This window comes from Chiloscyllium punctatum, chromosome 39 (assembly GCF_047496795.1).
Source record: "Chiloscyllium punctatum isolate Juve2018m chromosome 39, sChiPun1.3, whole genome shotgun sequence".
NCBI classification, from domain to species: Eukaryota; Metazoa; Chordata; class Chondrichthyes; order Orectolobiformes; family Hemiscylliidae; genus Chiloscyllium; species Chiloscyllium punctatum.
This window is the reverse complement of record NC_092777.1, coordinates 20,406,972-20,421,318: the sequence shown is the minus strand read 5'-3', so window position 1 is coordinate 20,421,318 and position 14,347 is coordinate 20,406,972. Positions and strand designations below refer to the sequence as shown.

Sequence of the window (14,347 nt, the reverse complement as noted above, 5' to 3'; positions counted from 1 at the left end):
GGTGGTGGTGAGCTGCTGCAGTCCATGTGCTGTGGACTGACCCAGAATGTCCTTATTGCGGGAATTCCAGGATTTTAGCCCAGTGACACTTTCTCCTTTGTGAGGTGGTTATGGACTCGGGTCAATCCTGTAACGTGAGGACGTAATTCAAGGAAACATCTCAGTACAGTACTGAGGTACTGCCAATGGGCCTGTTTTGCGAAAAATTTAGACCTCAGGCGAAGATAAGAGAGCCCATGGCACTCTGAAGAAAAGTCAAGAAGTATTCTCCAGTGTCTTGGCCAATATTTAGCCTTCAAACACCATTTTAAACTGTTTATGATTGTAACCACATTAGATCTTGCTGTAGGTGCTACACTACAATAGTCACTACACTTCACTCTCTTTGTCCATGAAGTAGTACTGAGCATCAGCAGATTGCGAAAGGCTCTGTAGATTGGCATGATGGCTCATTGGTTAGTACAGTTGCCTCATGGCACTAGGGACCCATATTCAATTGCACTCTCAGGTGACTATCTGTATGAAACTTGCACATTCCCACTATGTCTGTGAGAGTTTCCTGTGGGTGTTCCAGTTTCCTGCCACGGTCCAAAGATTTGCAGGCTTGGTGGATTGGTCATGGGAAGTTACCCATATAGTGTCCAGGGATGTGCAGTTTAGGTAGATCAGCCATGGGAAATGCAAGATTACGAGGATGGGTTGAGGGGCGAATCTGGGTGGTGCGGTCTTCAGAGGGTCGGTTTGGAGACTGTAGAGCTTTTGTGATTCTATTTTCTTTCTCATAGCTTCTGCACCCCCTTTTCCAGTAAAGTTTTGTTCTTCTGGTTACATATATTGGTTACCATAGCAACTTATCCTCTCATTAATGGGATATAGTATTGACCCAGGTCATGCGCAATCTGTTTCTCACTGATCATCGTAGCCAACACGAAAATACTAATCTTACACCTAAATGAAGAAAAATTGATCTAAAGAATACATATTTTATAGTCAATTAATGATTATCCTTTTGCGGTGGATGTAGTTAAAACAAATGCATCCAAAACTATCACAGCATGCACCATGAAATAAGAAAATAGATGTACAATGCGTGTGCAAAAATATCTCTAGAGTATTTCTCCAGTACGCAGTGGAAAGCAGCCAACTTTCCTTCTGAGTATTACTTTGATCATGAAAGCCAGAACAATCTGCAAGATGTTTGATTCCAATGGCTGACAGTCAGTACAATCAATTGCTTTGATCTCGAGAGAGATGCCTTCGCGACACACACAATATAAATCTGAAAGACCTGACTGAGAGCAGATGCTGGAGTGGAATAATCAGCTGAGCCACAATTACGTGGAAGGAAGCTCTTGCCGATTAGAAATCGCACTGGCTGCAACCTCGCGGAGCACAGCATTAGGAATATCCCAATTACCACTCAAAAGACCTACTATTTCAAAGCTTCTCTTAGAAAGGAGGAAAGGAGTGTGTTTAATTGTTGTGTTTCTCGGATCCTGAAAGCAAGACCTTTGCATGATTTGGCAGAGACAGTGTGCGCACTCGAATAAAGTTATCCCGTAAAACCCCAGTCCTTAAGGAATTCCTGCTTACAGGCATCTGGCATTTGTTCTTAACGATGAACCTGAAAGGATTTCATTCACTAAAGTTTGGATTGGCGTCTTCTCAAATGATTCAGGACCAGGAATCTGAATTTTGGGTGAAATTTTCTTTGTGGCTATGACTTTGGTTTCTTCAAGCCTCTATTTCTTCAGATTTTTTTGTGCGCCATGTTAGATCAGGAGTTAGCTTGAGAGAAGTGCAGAAGGACGTATTGAGGGACAAGATTATTAATTTTAATTTGGCGATGGGGTCGGAGAGTGAGTGAATGTTGAGATGAGAAGAACAATTTAAAGCTGTGCTGAATGGCATGGTAGCTCCCCCCTTTTCTAAAAGATATGTTCACAATTTTTGGATTACGGGCATTGTGCATGTCTCTGTTTTAATTCTTTCAACGTGACCTGTAGGCTATTTCAGGAGGGAGCAACAGTCAACCACATTATTATGGATTTGGAGTCATATATAGGCCTCTTAGTAGGTCAATTTGTTTTAATGATGATCACCGATAGTCTCTCAGTTGCTAGCTTCATTTCAATTCAATTTAACTTAAATTCCACCAGCCGTTGTGGTAGGATTTTAAATCAATGGTCCCCACAGCATTAATCTAGACCTCTGGATTACTAGTCCAGTGACATTAGATTTTTCTAAAAAATCATTTTATGGTTTGTTGTCAATTTTTGCACAGCTGTGTGTTAGTTCCTTGATGGGTAGAGCATCACATGGATCCCAACAGCTTTAGCGGTTAGGTTACTGCTGAACTTTGCAGGTACCATGCCTCTGTTTACATGAGCACGGGTCACTTCACCTCAAATAACAAGAGTCTTGCTTGGTTTACCACCAAGAGTCACAATGGTGTTCCTTGCTTTGTAGACAAACACATCTCTTGCCCAGGTAAAACTGAGAAGGGCAGTGTGGTTTCGAAGGCCTTGTTTACAGCCTGTAAACACGGCTTTGCATCATACTCTTCCCAGCGCTGTGAGCGCGCTCAGGGCAGCTGGATCGTCCTTCCTGATACCAAGATGGAGGAAGTGACATCAGAGCACCATCTCCCCATTTGTACGTGTCAGTGAATCACTCAACTAACAAGACAAATGGATTAGACCGTTTGCAATCCTGGATTTCTGACTCCATATCCTCTTTGCATCAAGAACCAAAATTCATCAAAAACTTCAAGACCCTGTCCCATCTGTTTTACCGGGACTGTCTTTTTGCAAGATACATTCTTGCAGACTTTGTTCGGTTTGAGATGTGAAATGAATACTTCCAGTAAAACACGGAAAACACATGACCATTTTGTTTTAGGAGATACCACCAAACAAGAAACAAAAGCATTGAGCTTTCTTTAAACATTTTGCTTTTAAATTTTAATTAAATGGTTAAATGAGTCCAAAGCTTAGCACAGGATATAGTTATTAGATACTAATCCAAGATGATCTCTACCATGTAAAGCAGTTAATCACATGCTAATCTCAAGCAATTAATAGTTCTCAAGCAATTAGTTAAGAACAAATTCTCCCCAATTCTGATCTCCAATTATCATGTTTGTAATTTGATTTTACACCAACTGCTCAGACCTCAAGGTAATTATGCTAATGATGAACTGGAATGAAAAACATTGGTAAATTTAAAGTCTCACCCACAGTTCTTTTTCAAATTAAACATTGACCACATCTTTCTACATAACATGGCTGTGACAAATGACAGCTCTTAAAAGCACTCTGCTTCCTTGTAAGCAACACAGCCTGTTAAGTCCAGCCAATCTTTAAACATAAGACTTCAATCGTCAAGTCATACTTAACTCAACAATTTCATGCTTCATAATAGTTAATACATTGGCTTGTCTTCTAGTAAGTTTCCAGGTTTAATTCTTTGAATTTTTGTGTTTTGCCATATACTTCTGTCTTAATCTCTAACTCTTCAACTCAAGCAACATTCTAATGTTTGCATGCCAATTGAACTTTACTTAGATCTTCAAACTATCTTAAATTTTGAATCAAAAGCTTCTTTGATTAAAAATGCACTTTTCTCTCAAACTTCCTAAAAGGGACTTAAATCTTAAAGAGACATTGATTCATAATTTAAGTTCTCTGAAGTGTTCTCGTGAGGAAATTATCAAAAGTCATGAATGTTCTTTAATGTTGAGGGGTTGTCAACTCAAGCATTTTCTCATACTACACAGTTCTTCTACAAATTCATCAAAGCTTTCATTAGAGCAATCTTTACCCTAATTTTGGCTAACATGTCAGTTAAGCAGCAAAAAGCTCAAAGGCCGAACTGCGGATCAAAAAAATACAATGTGCTGCCGTAACTGCAGGGGTTTGTAATGTTCAGAATGAAATGTTTATTCAGAACCCTAATACCATTGTCACCCAGTTTCTAAATAACATGCACCAGATTACGAAAATTCAGCTTCAAATACTGATGTTTCTTGCTGTAGCACTTCAGGATTTATGTTAACAATTAAATGACATTTAAATTTTATTGCACAATTTTTATTACTCCAAGCCACAAGGGATTGCAAAATCCGCCTCTTGGGCTGAGTTCATTTTAGGGTATCTGATAACAAACCACAGCACTCACTTAGATTCTTCAAGCTCATCAGTCCTCTGAATAGCATCAGTCTCATAGCGTGTCCGCCAGTGGGTGACCTCACTGTTTAATTTGGAAATGAACCTTTGCAGTTCAGATTTACTCTCCTGCTCCTCTTCAACTTGTTCCTTTAGCAGCTCATTGTCATGCTTGGCACTTGAGAGGCTCAGAGCCATTGTGCTCTTCAACTGAAATGAGAAACAATGTTAAGATCAAACATGTACACAGACAAGATGGACACTGTACTTTTACAACACACTGGAGGTTTCATTATCATAACCTCAGGCTGCTATTGTGTAGCTTTTGAAAATAATACATACGTGTGCAATTGATGTTAGGAAGTAGTTAAACACTGCTGTCTCTGCCAACGGAACAAAAGCACTCATTTAACACCCATCCCTAATTGAAAGAAATGATTGCCAATCGTTTAAAAAAAAAATCAGATGCCTGTAACTCTGGGCTACGAGGCCCCAGTTTAAGACCCACCTGTTCCTGTATGTCGTTGCATGTTGCAGCAGGGTGTTGAAAAAGAATCTAAAACAAAAATCTGAATGTAAACAAAGCAATGAGAGTTTGTGATAATTTCAACGTAGGTGTTCCATGGTCTAGAGTAGGAGTGGGAAACAGTGTTAGCATACTGCAGTCCCATTTTTATATGCTTTGAATCAATCGGTTTAGAATGATAGGGGGTGCTGGGGACTGGACAGACCTGAACCCAAATCTGCTGCCTCAGAGGTGGCAATGCTGCCACTGCACCATAAGAGCCCCATTTATGTGTCTTGTGCTCCAGTCCAATAAGGACTTCTGCCAGCAGCAGAGCACAGCCTGGCAATTGCTATTTTCTTTTAAGAATCAGTTCCATTGCTTCCACTTGGTAGGTCCAGTTTTCAATTCTTTTACTTCTGACCTGTCAAAATGGTTCGTAAAGGGACAGAGTCATTGCATTTACGAGAAACAGTTGTAAACTTGGACGAGGCACAGGGAAATAAAGGTCTGTCTCTCTGAAGCCTTTGTAATGAATTGTTATGAAAACCAAATGAGTCAGAACCAAGATGACATCTGGCTCCAAGTTGCTACCATAAACATTGTGTGGAAGTTGTCAGCACTGATCTTGCGCAACTGGGGCACACATTGAAGAATTTCAGAAACTTTGGCTCCCTCCTTATTTTCCATCCATTGAAAGTAACAATGGAAAGCCATACAGGCAGCCTGCCTCGACTGCTCTCCGAGATATTCTGGCATTCAAAGCAGAGACATGGTATTTGTAGCATTAGAAGGGACAGAAGTGCTCTTGCTGGCTCTAAAGCATGTCACAGGCTTAGATTAGATGAAATTAGATCCCCTACAGTTTGCAAACAGGCCCTTCAGCCCAACAAGTCCACACCGACCCTCCAAAGAGGGCTTGTCCGCTATCTCCGATCTCCAGCCTCTATTTCTCTTCCCAGACTTAACTGTTGCTCTCAAATGAGAGATATTATCATGATCCTGACTAGGAAACTGCACAGTGCCAGAAGCTTGTCTCATTTCCTGAATTAGAACAACCCTTGATGATTTTGCTTCAGTTCTCAAATCTCACTTCTATGGTATGACACTGCTGCGTCACTTGTCCAAGATTTACAAATAATGTTCTCTCTATTGAAGATTATGCCTCTCACACCTTCTATTGGCTAAATTTGGAGCAAAAAATTGGACAAAATTAGAATTGAGTTACATTCCATCCTAACCCCACTTATCACATCAGGTGATAAAATTAGGCGCTTCTGAGCTTTTGTACTTCAAAGTCAGTTACTTGAGATACATGGCCAATGTCAGAGGGGGATTTACATTCTTAAAGCTGCTAAACCTGGCCAATAATTTTACAAACACACACATAAAGAGCAGGAGCAAGTCTGTTCTGTTCTATTCATTCACAAGATGTAGGTATCAGTGGGTGGGCCAGCATTTATTGCCCGTACCTAATTGTGCACCGAGTGGCTTGCTAGGACTGTTTCAGAGAGCATTAGGAGTCAAACTCATTGCTGTGGATCTGGAATCACATGTAGGCCAGACCTAGTAAACAGGACATATTTCCTTCCCCAAAGGACAGTTATGAATGAGGGAGATTTTTAGTGACAATTGATAGTGATTACATGGTTGCCACTAGGCTTGTTTTTATTACAGATATTTTATTTAGTTCAAACTTCACCATCTGTCCCACTGGGATTCAAACCAGAACATCAACCTGGGGCTCCGGACTACTTGTCTAAGATCAAGGCAACTATACCACCACATCCCCTGGCCAATGATGGATTGTGGTCAAAACTCCATATTCCAATGACTCCAAGTCCCTTGGTAGTCAGGAATCTACTCAGCTCTGCACTGAATATAATTAAATAACCCTGCCTCTACTGCTCTCTGCAGAACAGGGTCACAAAGCCTCTCACTCCTCAGGGAATTAAAAGTCTCATCACTGCCTTTAATGGGTGACCTCTCTCATCTCTCCGTCAAGAGGAAACATCTTTATTTTCAATGCTGTGGCACAAAATCTAACTGATTGACACACTGCTCCAAGCCTCGGACAATTGTTACAGCAAACCTCCCCTCTCATTCCCCTCACTGGTGCATTGCCTTCTCAAGGCCTGGGAGCCTGTCAGAAATAGTTTCAAAGATTCAGAGGCCAGAGGATTGATGGATTTGTATGAACTCTCTGTCCCAATTCTTTTGAGGGCTCAACTTGAAGCAAAAGGCAAAGGTTGAAAGGAAGCTCGTGGGAGGAAGAGATCCTAAGCAGGGTCAAGAGAAAACCTCTGCAAAGCTCTGAAATAACCAGCTTCTGAGAGATAATTGCAAAAGAAATGAGGTGCAATGTTTACATAATCAGCCTCTGAGGGTCAACTGCAAAAGGTGATTCACAGCTGGTCGAATCGATGGCTATGAGCAATCTGGAGAAGAACCATATCAACAGTTAAGTTCATGCAATGAAACCCTTTCATGATAGTGTGTTTTTATTAAGTAACATAGAAAGAGAACGATTTAACCAGAATGCAAAGACCATGATAGATGAGGCTGAGCATTCAACTCAGCTCGCTAGTTGTTCAACAGAAATCATAGCCTCTCCCGTCATAAACACCTTTTGGGTCAATGCTATAAATGAGCTTTCGGTAACTTCGTGTTAAACACTCTCAATTCACATCTGATAATTAGCACCTAAGCTGCAGAAACTGGATAGGAGCTCCCTGAAATGGCTAAAAGGGGTCCTGAAAAATATGCTCCTTCTGAAAAACAGCCGTTCTAAGTTTGGCTTTAAATGGCACTTAAAGACTGATTAAGGAGTCACTCGATTCAAGGGTGACTGGGCTGCTTGATGTCTCTTAGAGCACCCAATAAAGTGGGGGATAAGCCAGGGCAGGATGTGGGGACATTGTACAGGAATGGAGCACAAAGCTTGTGAGAAGATTTGTAGCTCAGGTGCTCGTTGTTGTGGTTCTGTTCGCCGAGTTGGGAATTTGTGTTGCAGACGTTTCGTCCCCTGTCTAGGTGACATCCTCAGTGCTTGGGAGCCTCCTGTGAAGGAGGAAAGATCACAGAAGCACTTCACAGGAGGCTCCCAAGCACTGAGGATGTCACCTAGACAGGGGACGAAACGTCTGCAACACAAATTCCCAGCTCGGCGAACAGAACCACAACAACAGGAAGGGAGCGGGCAAGGAAAGAGCTAGATTTTGCACGCCCTTCTGTCTTCAAACACACTGACACTTTAAAATAAATCCAGCTCATAGTAAGCAGAGGATTACATAACAAGTAAAAAGTGTGTTACACTACCTCATTTATAAGTCAAAAGGTTGTATTGACCCTGATTTAAGACCTTATGTGGATGTATCAAGCACAAAGCTACAGCAATTTTATCCTTGGGTAAAGCTAATTGTTAACAAAGTAAAGTGGCTCAGTGGTTAGCACTGCTGCCTCACAGCGCCAGGGACCTAGGTTCGATTCCAGCCTCTGCCGGTTGCCTGTGTGGAGTTTGCACATTCTCCCCTTGTCTGTGTGGGTTTCCTCCCACAGTTCAATGATGAGTAAGTTGGGTGGATTGGCTATGGTAAATTGCCCATAGTGTCCAGTGATGAGTAGGTCAGGTGGGTTAGCCATGGTAAATGCAGGGTTACAGGCATAGGGTAGTGGGGATGGGTCTGGTTGGGATGCTCTCCAGAGGGTCAATGAAGACTCAATGGGCTGAGTGGCTTGCTTCCACACTGATTTTATATTTTGGAATATGTGAGGCATTTTATAGAAGTAATACTTCAGGATTATGGAGGAGCAATGATTTTTAACTCCCAGATGAATTCTTGCCTACTTTAGCACGAAGCAGAATTCCAGCAAAATATCACTGCTTCTTTATTCACTAATTTTCTCTCACACACGCACACACACACGAATGGGAAAAATCACCCTGAAATTCAGGAGCAGGTGGTTGAGAGTGCTGATTCTATGAAAACTTTAGGTGTAACGAAAAACCAAAAAACAGTTGAGAACTGTACATTGCAGACAATCCATAAATTACCTTCGATTCTTCATCGACCTGCTTTTTCAAGTCTTCACACTGTGATGTCAAAATGATCTTTGACCTGCTAAGTTGACCTATTTTACTCTCCGCCTCCTCCAGCTGGCGATTCAAGTCATTATTTTCAGCTGAAACAATAAATATTATCCAGAGTTACCATCAAGAGAACACAAAATCTGCTAATGAGCTTCCTTTGGCCTTGGTGGGTTTTTGCACCGAATTTCTGTTTTCTAGACATCTCTTTACACCAACTATTCTCTCAGTGTTAGCCCCTTTCACTCATTTCAGTAAGATTTTAAAACTTTCCTGTCAAGGTTTCCATCAAGAAATTTTGGGATCATTCAAATCCTTCAATCCTTCTCCATAATTTAAGTCTCACTTGTTTCCCCATCTCTTATTTGCAGCTGCATTAAGTTGTTCACTGATCTTATGCTGGAGCCAAAAACAACTGTAGATGTACACTACACCCAAGCCCATCAAATAATGCAACATTAACCAACACCCAACATATATTCACAACACCCAACATATATTCATTTGCCTGTCATTTGCTGGTTCATTTTTGGCATCAGAATTTCAAGCACTAAAGCTGCTTCCCAAAGGAAAAGAAATAATAATATTGGCTTTTACTGTTCTTTAGTTCCAGGTGAATGCCAGTAGCAAATGTATATCCAAGCCAAGAGTCAGCGCCAACAGAAACAAAGTATATGTTCTAAACCCGAAACCAAATCCAATCGTTCTGGCCCAGAACTGAGCAAGTGAGCCCAGACAGTGATAGGGTAACTAATTCGCAACACAGCTGCAGTAAATCCCAAGACCACAGGCATTGCAAGCAAAAAGATCTTGACATGACATGAAGTGGTCAGCAGCCAGATCTATGGGAGGAGATTTTCCCTTTGTCAGGCAATGTATGGACTTGTTAGGGGCTGACTAAGCACCTATCCCACTGCCAAGAAAGCTTGCCAGGCTGTGCAACATTCAGAGAGTTAAGTAGTAACAAGCAAGTTTCTCTGTGGTCTCCAGTGCCAAACTGGCTCATCAACTGCTACCAGTCAGAGGTGGCAGCTTCTGGGTTATAAAGGCTAAATCAGGCAGAGCCTGCTCTTCAGGGGATCAGATGGTGAGGAGACAAGTCCTGCTCTCTCACTTCTTGGAGTGTGGCAGTTGCAGGGGATCAAATAAGGACTGGTGAGATTGGGGGGTGGGGTGGAGGGAGAATGGGCTAGCTGGCTTTCCTTGGTCAACTCCCTTGGACCTCCTGCCTGTGTCTGTTCTTGCCCTCAGACTGGGGCACGTGGAGGACCCGCAACTCCCATGTGGAAGTAGGTGACCCTATTTACCTAGTCTGGGAACTTTTCTTACCCACCATGGGAGGTCATGGAGAAGGTGGCGAGCTGAAGCCTGCCCATTGACCCTTTAAAGGGCCTTATTCTGGCAAGGATAGAAAGTCTTAAAGACCTTCCTGTCCAACACTAGAGGAGAGAGTAAGCATCTCTCCAGGGCCAACTCGCCCAATTAGTCCCCCTTCTCATCACCTCAAGGGAGGGGAAATTGCACCCATGGCTCCAAGGCCATCATCTCTTTGGCATCATGACAAAAAGACAGCAGATACCAATTCATCTATTTCTTCATCTTTCATTTAAGAGCATGAGAGCTAATAAGATTGGTTGCCCGTTCCTAATTATCTTTGGTGGTTGTCAGTTGGCTTTAGAAATCACTGCGGTCCACATTGCACACTCACAGCGCTGTTAGGGAGTCAAAATCCTCGAATTGCCTCAGAAGTGAATGGCGAGGGGGCATCTTATGCTCCAGGGCATTAAGGTAACATCATTAGGCAGGATGGGGTTGGACTTGATCTCTGCTGCCACCATGCCACCAGTGGAATGGACCCATGATTGGCCATCACACTCTGAGGACTTCTATCCCTGAGGTCTTAATCCCCATGCATCTTGTAGTTGGCACACACTGCTGTCACTGTGGTTCCCTTGTGAAGGGAGTGCAAGCTTAATGTGATAGGTATGGGGCCCATTGAGCTCAATGCTTCATTCTGGATGTTATTGAGCTTCTTGGACCTTGTTAGAGCTGCACACATGCGAACGGAGAGTACTTCAAACACTTGTCTCATGATTTGTCGATAGTGGACATGCTTTGGGGAGTCAGGAAGTGAATGGTTCACTGAAAAATTTTTGACCAATTGTAGTCACAGTATTTATACAGCTGCTTTAGTTAGTTTCTGGTCGATTATAAGCCACAGGATGCCGATAGTGGGGTATTCAGCAATGTTAATAGCACTGTATGTCAAGGGGAGATGGTTAGATTATCTCTTATTATGAGACTGCCATTTCTTGCCATTTAAATAGTTTGAATTAGTTCCCAATCCTGCAGTCCAAGCCTGGGTGTTGGCCAGGTCTTGGTGTACAGGAAGATTACTTTAGTTTCTGAGAATTAGTGTGGCGTTCATTCATCAGTGAACATCTCCACTTCTGACTATATGACAGATAGAAGGCCTTCGATGGAGCAGCTGAAGATGGCTGGGCCGAGAGAACTAATCTGAAGAGTTTAGGCATTGGTGTCCACAATCAAAGCACCTATCCTAATCTAACCAGTGAGGGCGGTTATTCCTCTGATTGCCATTGTCTTCTATTTTGCTGAAATTCCTTCATACCGTATTCTGTCAGGTGCAGTATGAATACCTTTTATCTTGCCTTTAGGGGCGAGGCACTGGCCTAGTGGCATTATCATGAAACCTGTAAACCAAAAGCTTGGCTAATGTTCTAAGGAACCCCAGGTTCAAATCCCACCAGGACAGATGGTGGAATTTGAATTAGATGAAGAAAACCTGGAATTAATAATCTACTGATGACCATGAAACCATCACTGACTGTCAGGAAAACCCATCTGGTTCATTACTGTCCCTCAGGGAAGGAAATCTGCCATCTTCACCTCGTCTGGCCTACATGCAACTCCAGACCCATAGCAATGCAGCTGCTGACTCTTAACTGCAAGCCACTCAGTTCAAGGGCAGCTAGGGAAGGGTAATAAACGTTGGCCAGCCAACAATTCCCACATCTAACAAATGAGTAAAATAAAAATAACTGTGTGGCACCAACATTCGTTGAGGATGGTTGGGTAGTTCCTGATTAAAACATAGAACAGTACAGCACAGAACAGGCCCTTCAGCCCACGATGTTGTGCCGACCATTGATCCTCATGTATGCACCATCAAATTTCTGTGACCATATGTATGTCCAGCAGTCTCTTAAATGTTCACAACTGCTGCTGGCAACGCATTCCATGCTCTCACAACTCTGTAAAGAACCCGTCTCTGACATCCCCTCTATACTTTCCTCCAACCAGCTTAAAACTATGACCCCTCGTGTTAGCCATTTCTGCCCTGGGAAATAGTCTCTGGCTATCAACTCTACCTATGCCTCTCATTATCTTGTATACTTCAATTAGGTCCCCTCTCCTCCTCCTTTTCTCCAATGAAAAAAGTCCAAGCTCAGTCAACCTCTCTTCATAATATAAGCCCTCCAGTCCAGGCAGCATCTTGGTAAACCTCCTCCGAGCCCTCTCCAAAGCATCCACATCTTTCTTATAATAGGGCGACCAGAACCGGATGCAGTATTCCAAGTGCGATCTAACCAAAGTTTTATAGAGCTGCAACAAGATCTCATGACTCTTAAACTCAATCCCCCTGTTAATGAAAGCCAAAACACCATTTGCTTTCTTAACAACCCTGTCCACTTGGGTGGCTATTTTAAGGGATCTATGTACCTGGACACCAAGATCCCTCTGTTCCTCCACACTGCCAAGAATCCTATCCTTAATCCTGTACTCAGCTTTCAAATTTGACCTTCCAAAGTGCATCACCTCGCATTTATCCAGGTTGAACTCCATCTGCCACCTCTCAGCCCATCTCTGCATCCTGTCAATGTCCAGCTGCAGCCTACAACAGCCCTCTATACTGTCAACGATACCTCCAACCTTTGTGTCATCTGCAAACTTGTTGACCCATCCTTCAATCCCCTCATCCAAGTCATTGATAAAAATTACAAACAGTAGAGGCCCAAGGACAGAGCCCTGTGGAACACCACTCACCACTGACTTCCAGGCAGAATATTTTCCTTCTACGACAACCGCTGTCTTCTGTTGGTCAGCCAATTCTGTATCCAGACAGCTAAGTTCCCCTGTATCCTATTCCTCCTGCCCTTCTGAATGAGCCTACCATGGGGAACCTTATCAAATGCCTTGCTGAAGTCCATATACACCAAATCCACAACTCGACCTTCATCAACTTTTCTAGTCACATCCTCAAAGAACTCGATAAAGTTTGTGAGGCATGACCTGCCCCTCACAAAGCCGTGTTGACTGCATTTAATCAAGCCATGCTCTTCCAGATGGTCATAAATCCTATCCCTCAGAATCCTTTCTAACACTTTGCAGATGACAGACGTGAGACTGACCGGTCTATAATTGCTGAGGATTTCCCTATTTCCTTTCTTGAAGAGAGGAATTACATTTGCCTCTCTCCAGTCCTCAGGTACAACTCCAGTGGAGAGCGAGGATGCAAAGATCTTCGCAAGTGGTGAAGCAATCACATTTCTCATTTCCCAAAGCAGCCGAGGACAAATCTGGTCTGGGCCTGGCGACTTGTCAATCTTAATGTTTGACAAAATTTTCAGCACATCAGCTTCCTCTATCTCTATCCATTCCAGCATTCACACCTGCTCTTCAAAGGTTTCATTCACTATAAAGTTTGTTTCTTTCGTAAAGACAGAAGCAAAAAAACTCCTCAGACTCCACACACAAGTTCCCTATGCTATCCCTGATTGGCCCTACTCTTTCTTTGACCATTCTCTTATTCCTCACATAAGTGTAAAATGCCCTTGTGTTCTCCCTAATCCATTCTACCAAGCCTTTCTCATGCACCCTCCTGGCTCTCCTCAGACCATTTTTGAGCTCCTTCCTTGCCTACCTGTAATCGTCTAGAGCTGAGCTTGACCCTAGCTTCCTCCACCTTTATGTAAGCTACCTTCTTCCTTTTGACGAGAAGCTCCACCGCTCCCGTCATCCAAGGTTCCTTTATCTTACCCCTTCTTGCCTGTCTCAGAGGGACATATTTATTCGTTTAGATTCATAAGTGCAGTGGGTCCTATAGCATTTACAAGTTTGTTTTCAGTGTTTATTTTTTCAAAAAGACTCAATAAACAGATCAGAGGCTGTCTATGAATCCCACACATACCCAGCCAAAAGTGAGGAATTCAACAAATAGTGTTCGTTTTGGAAGACTTTGTACATTGTGGTCAATTCATTTGATCCAAGGTTGTTTATAAAAACGTCATAATTTTAAATGAGGTTATTCACAGAACATTTAAGTTCAATTTTTTTTCCACTTCATTGATAAAGGTGTACCAAGTTCTCACTGTTCGATAAATCAGGAGATACCTTTCATTGGAAAGAAACTGAAAAATAAAACTCATTGCATTCTATTGTACTATCTGGTTGCCTGGGTTCAGACAAGAGTTTATTTTAGTGTTTACTTAAATTATTCTTCTTCTTTTAAATCAGAAACTTGAACCATAAGTCAAAGGAATTTTAAGCACATTTTGGTCACAGCGC

At 42.4% G+C, this 14,347-nt stretch overlaps 1 protein-coding gene and 1 pseudogene across 21 annotated transcripts in view; both read right to left on the bottom strand.

The window, feature by feature from the left end:
* The window catches only part of LOC140463855 (putative uncharacterized protein MYH16), a 290,113-nt gene that overhangs the window by 43,576 nt on the left and 232,190 nt on the right, over positions 1-14,347 (bottom strand). For all 21 annotated transcript variants that reach the window (XM_072558259.1, XM_072558260.1, XM_072558264.1 and 18 more), the window contains 2 exons: positions 8,726-8,853; positions 4,180-4,376 (listed from right to left, as the gene is read on the bottom strand). In XM_072558259.1, coding sequence (XP_072414360.1) covers positions 4,180-4,376; positions 8,726-8,853 — 325 coding nt within the window. The remainder of the gene's footprint in view (positions 1-4,179; positions 4,377-8,725; positions 8,854-14,347) is intronic.
* On the bottom strand, positions 2,292-4,145 carry LOC140464205 (large ribosomal subunit protein eL33-like; annotated as a pseudogene).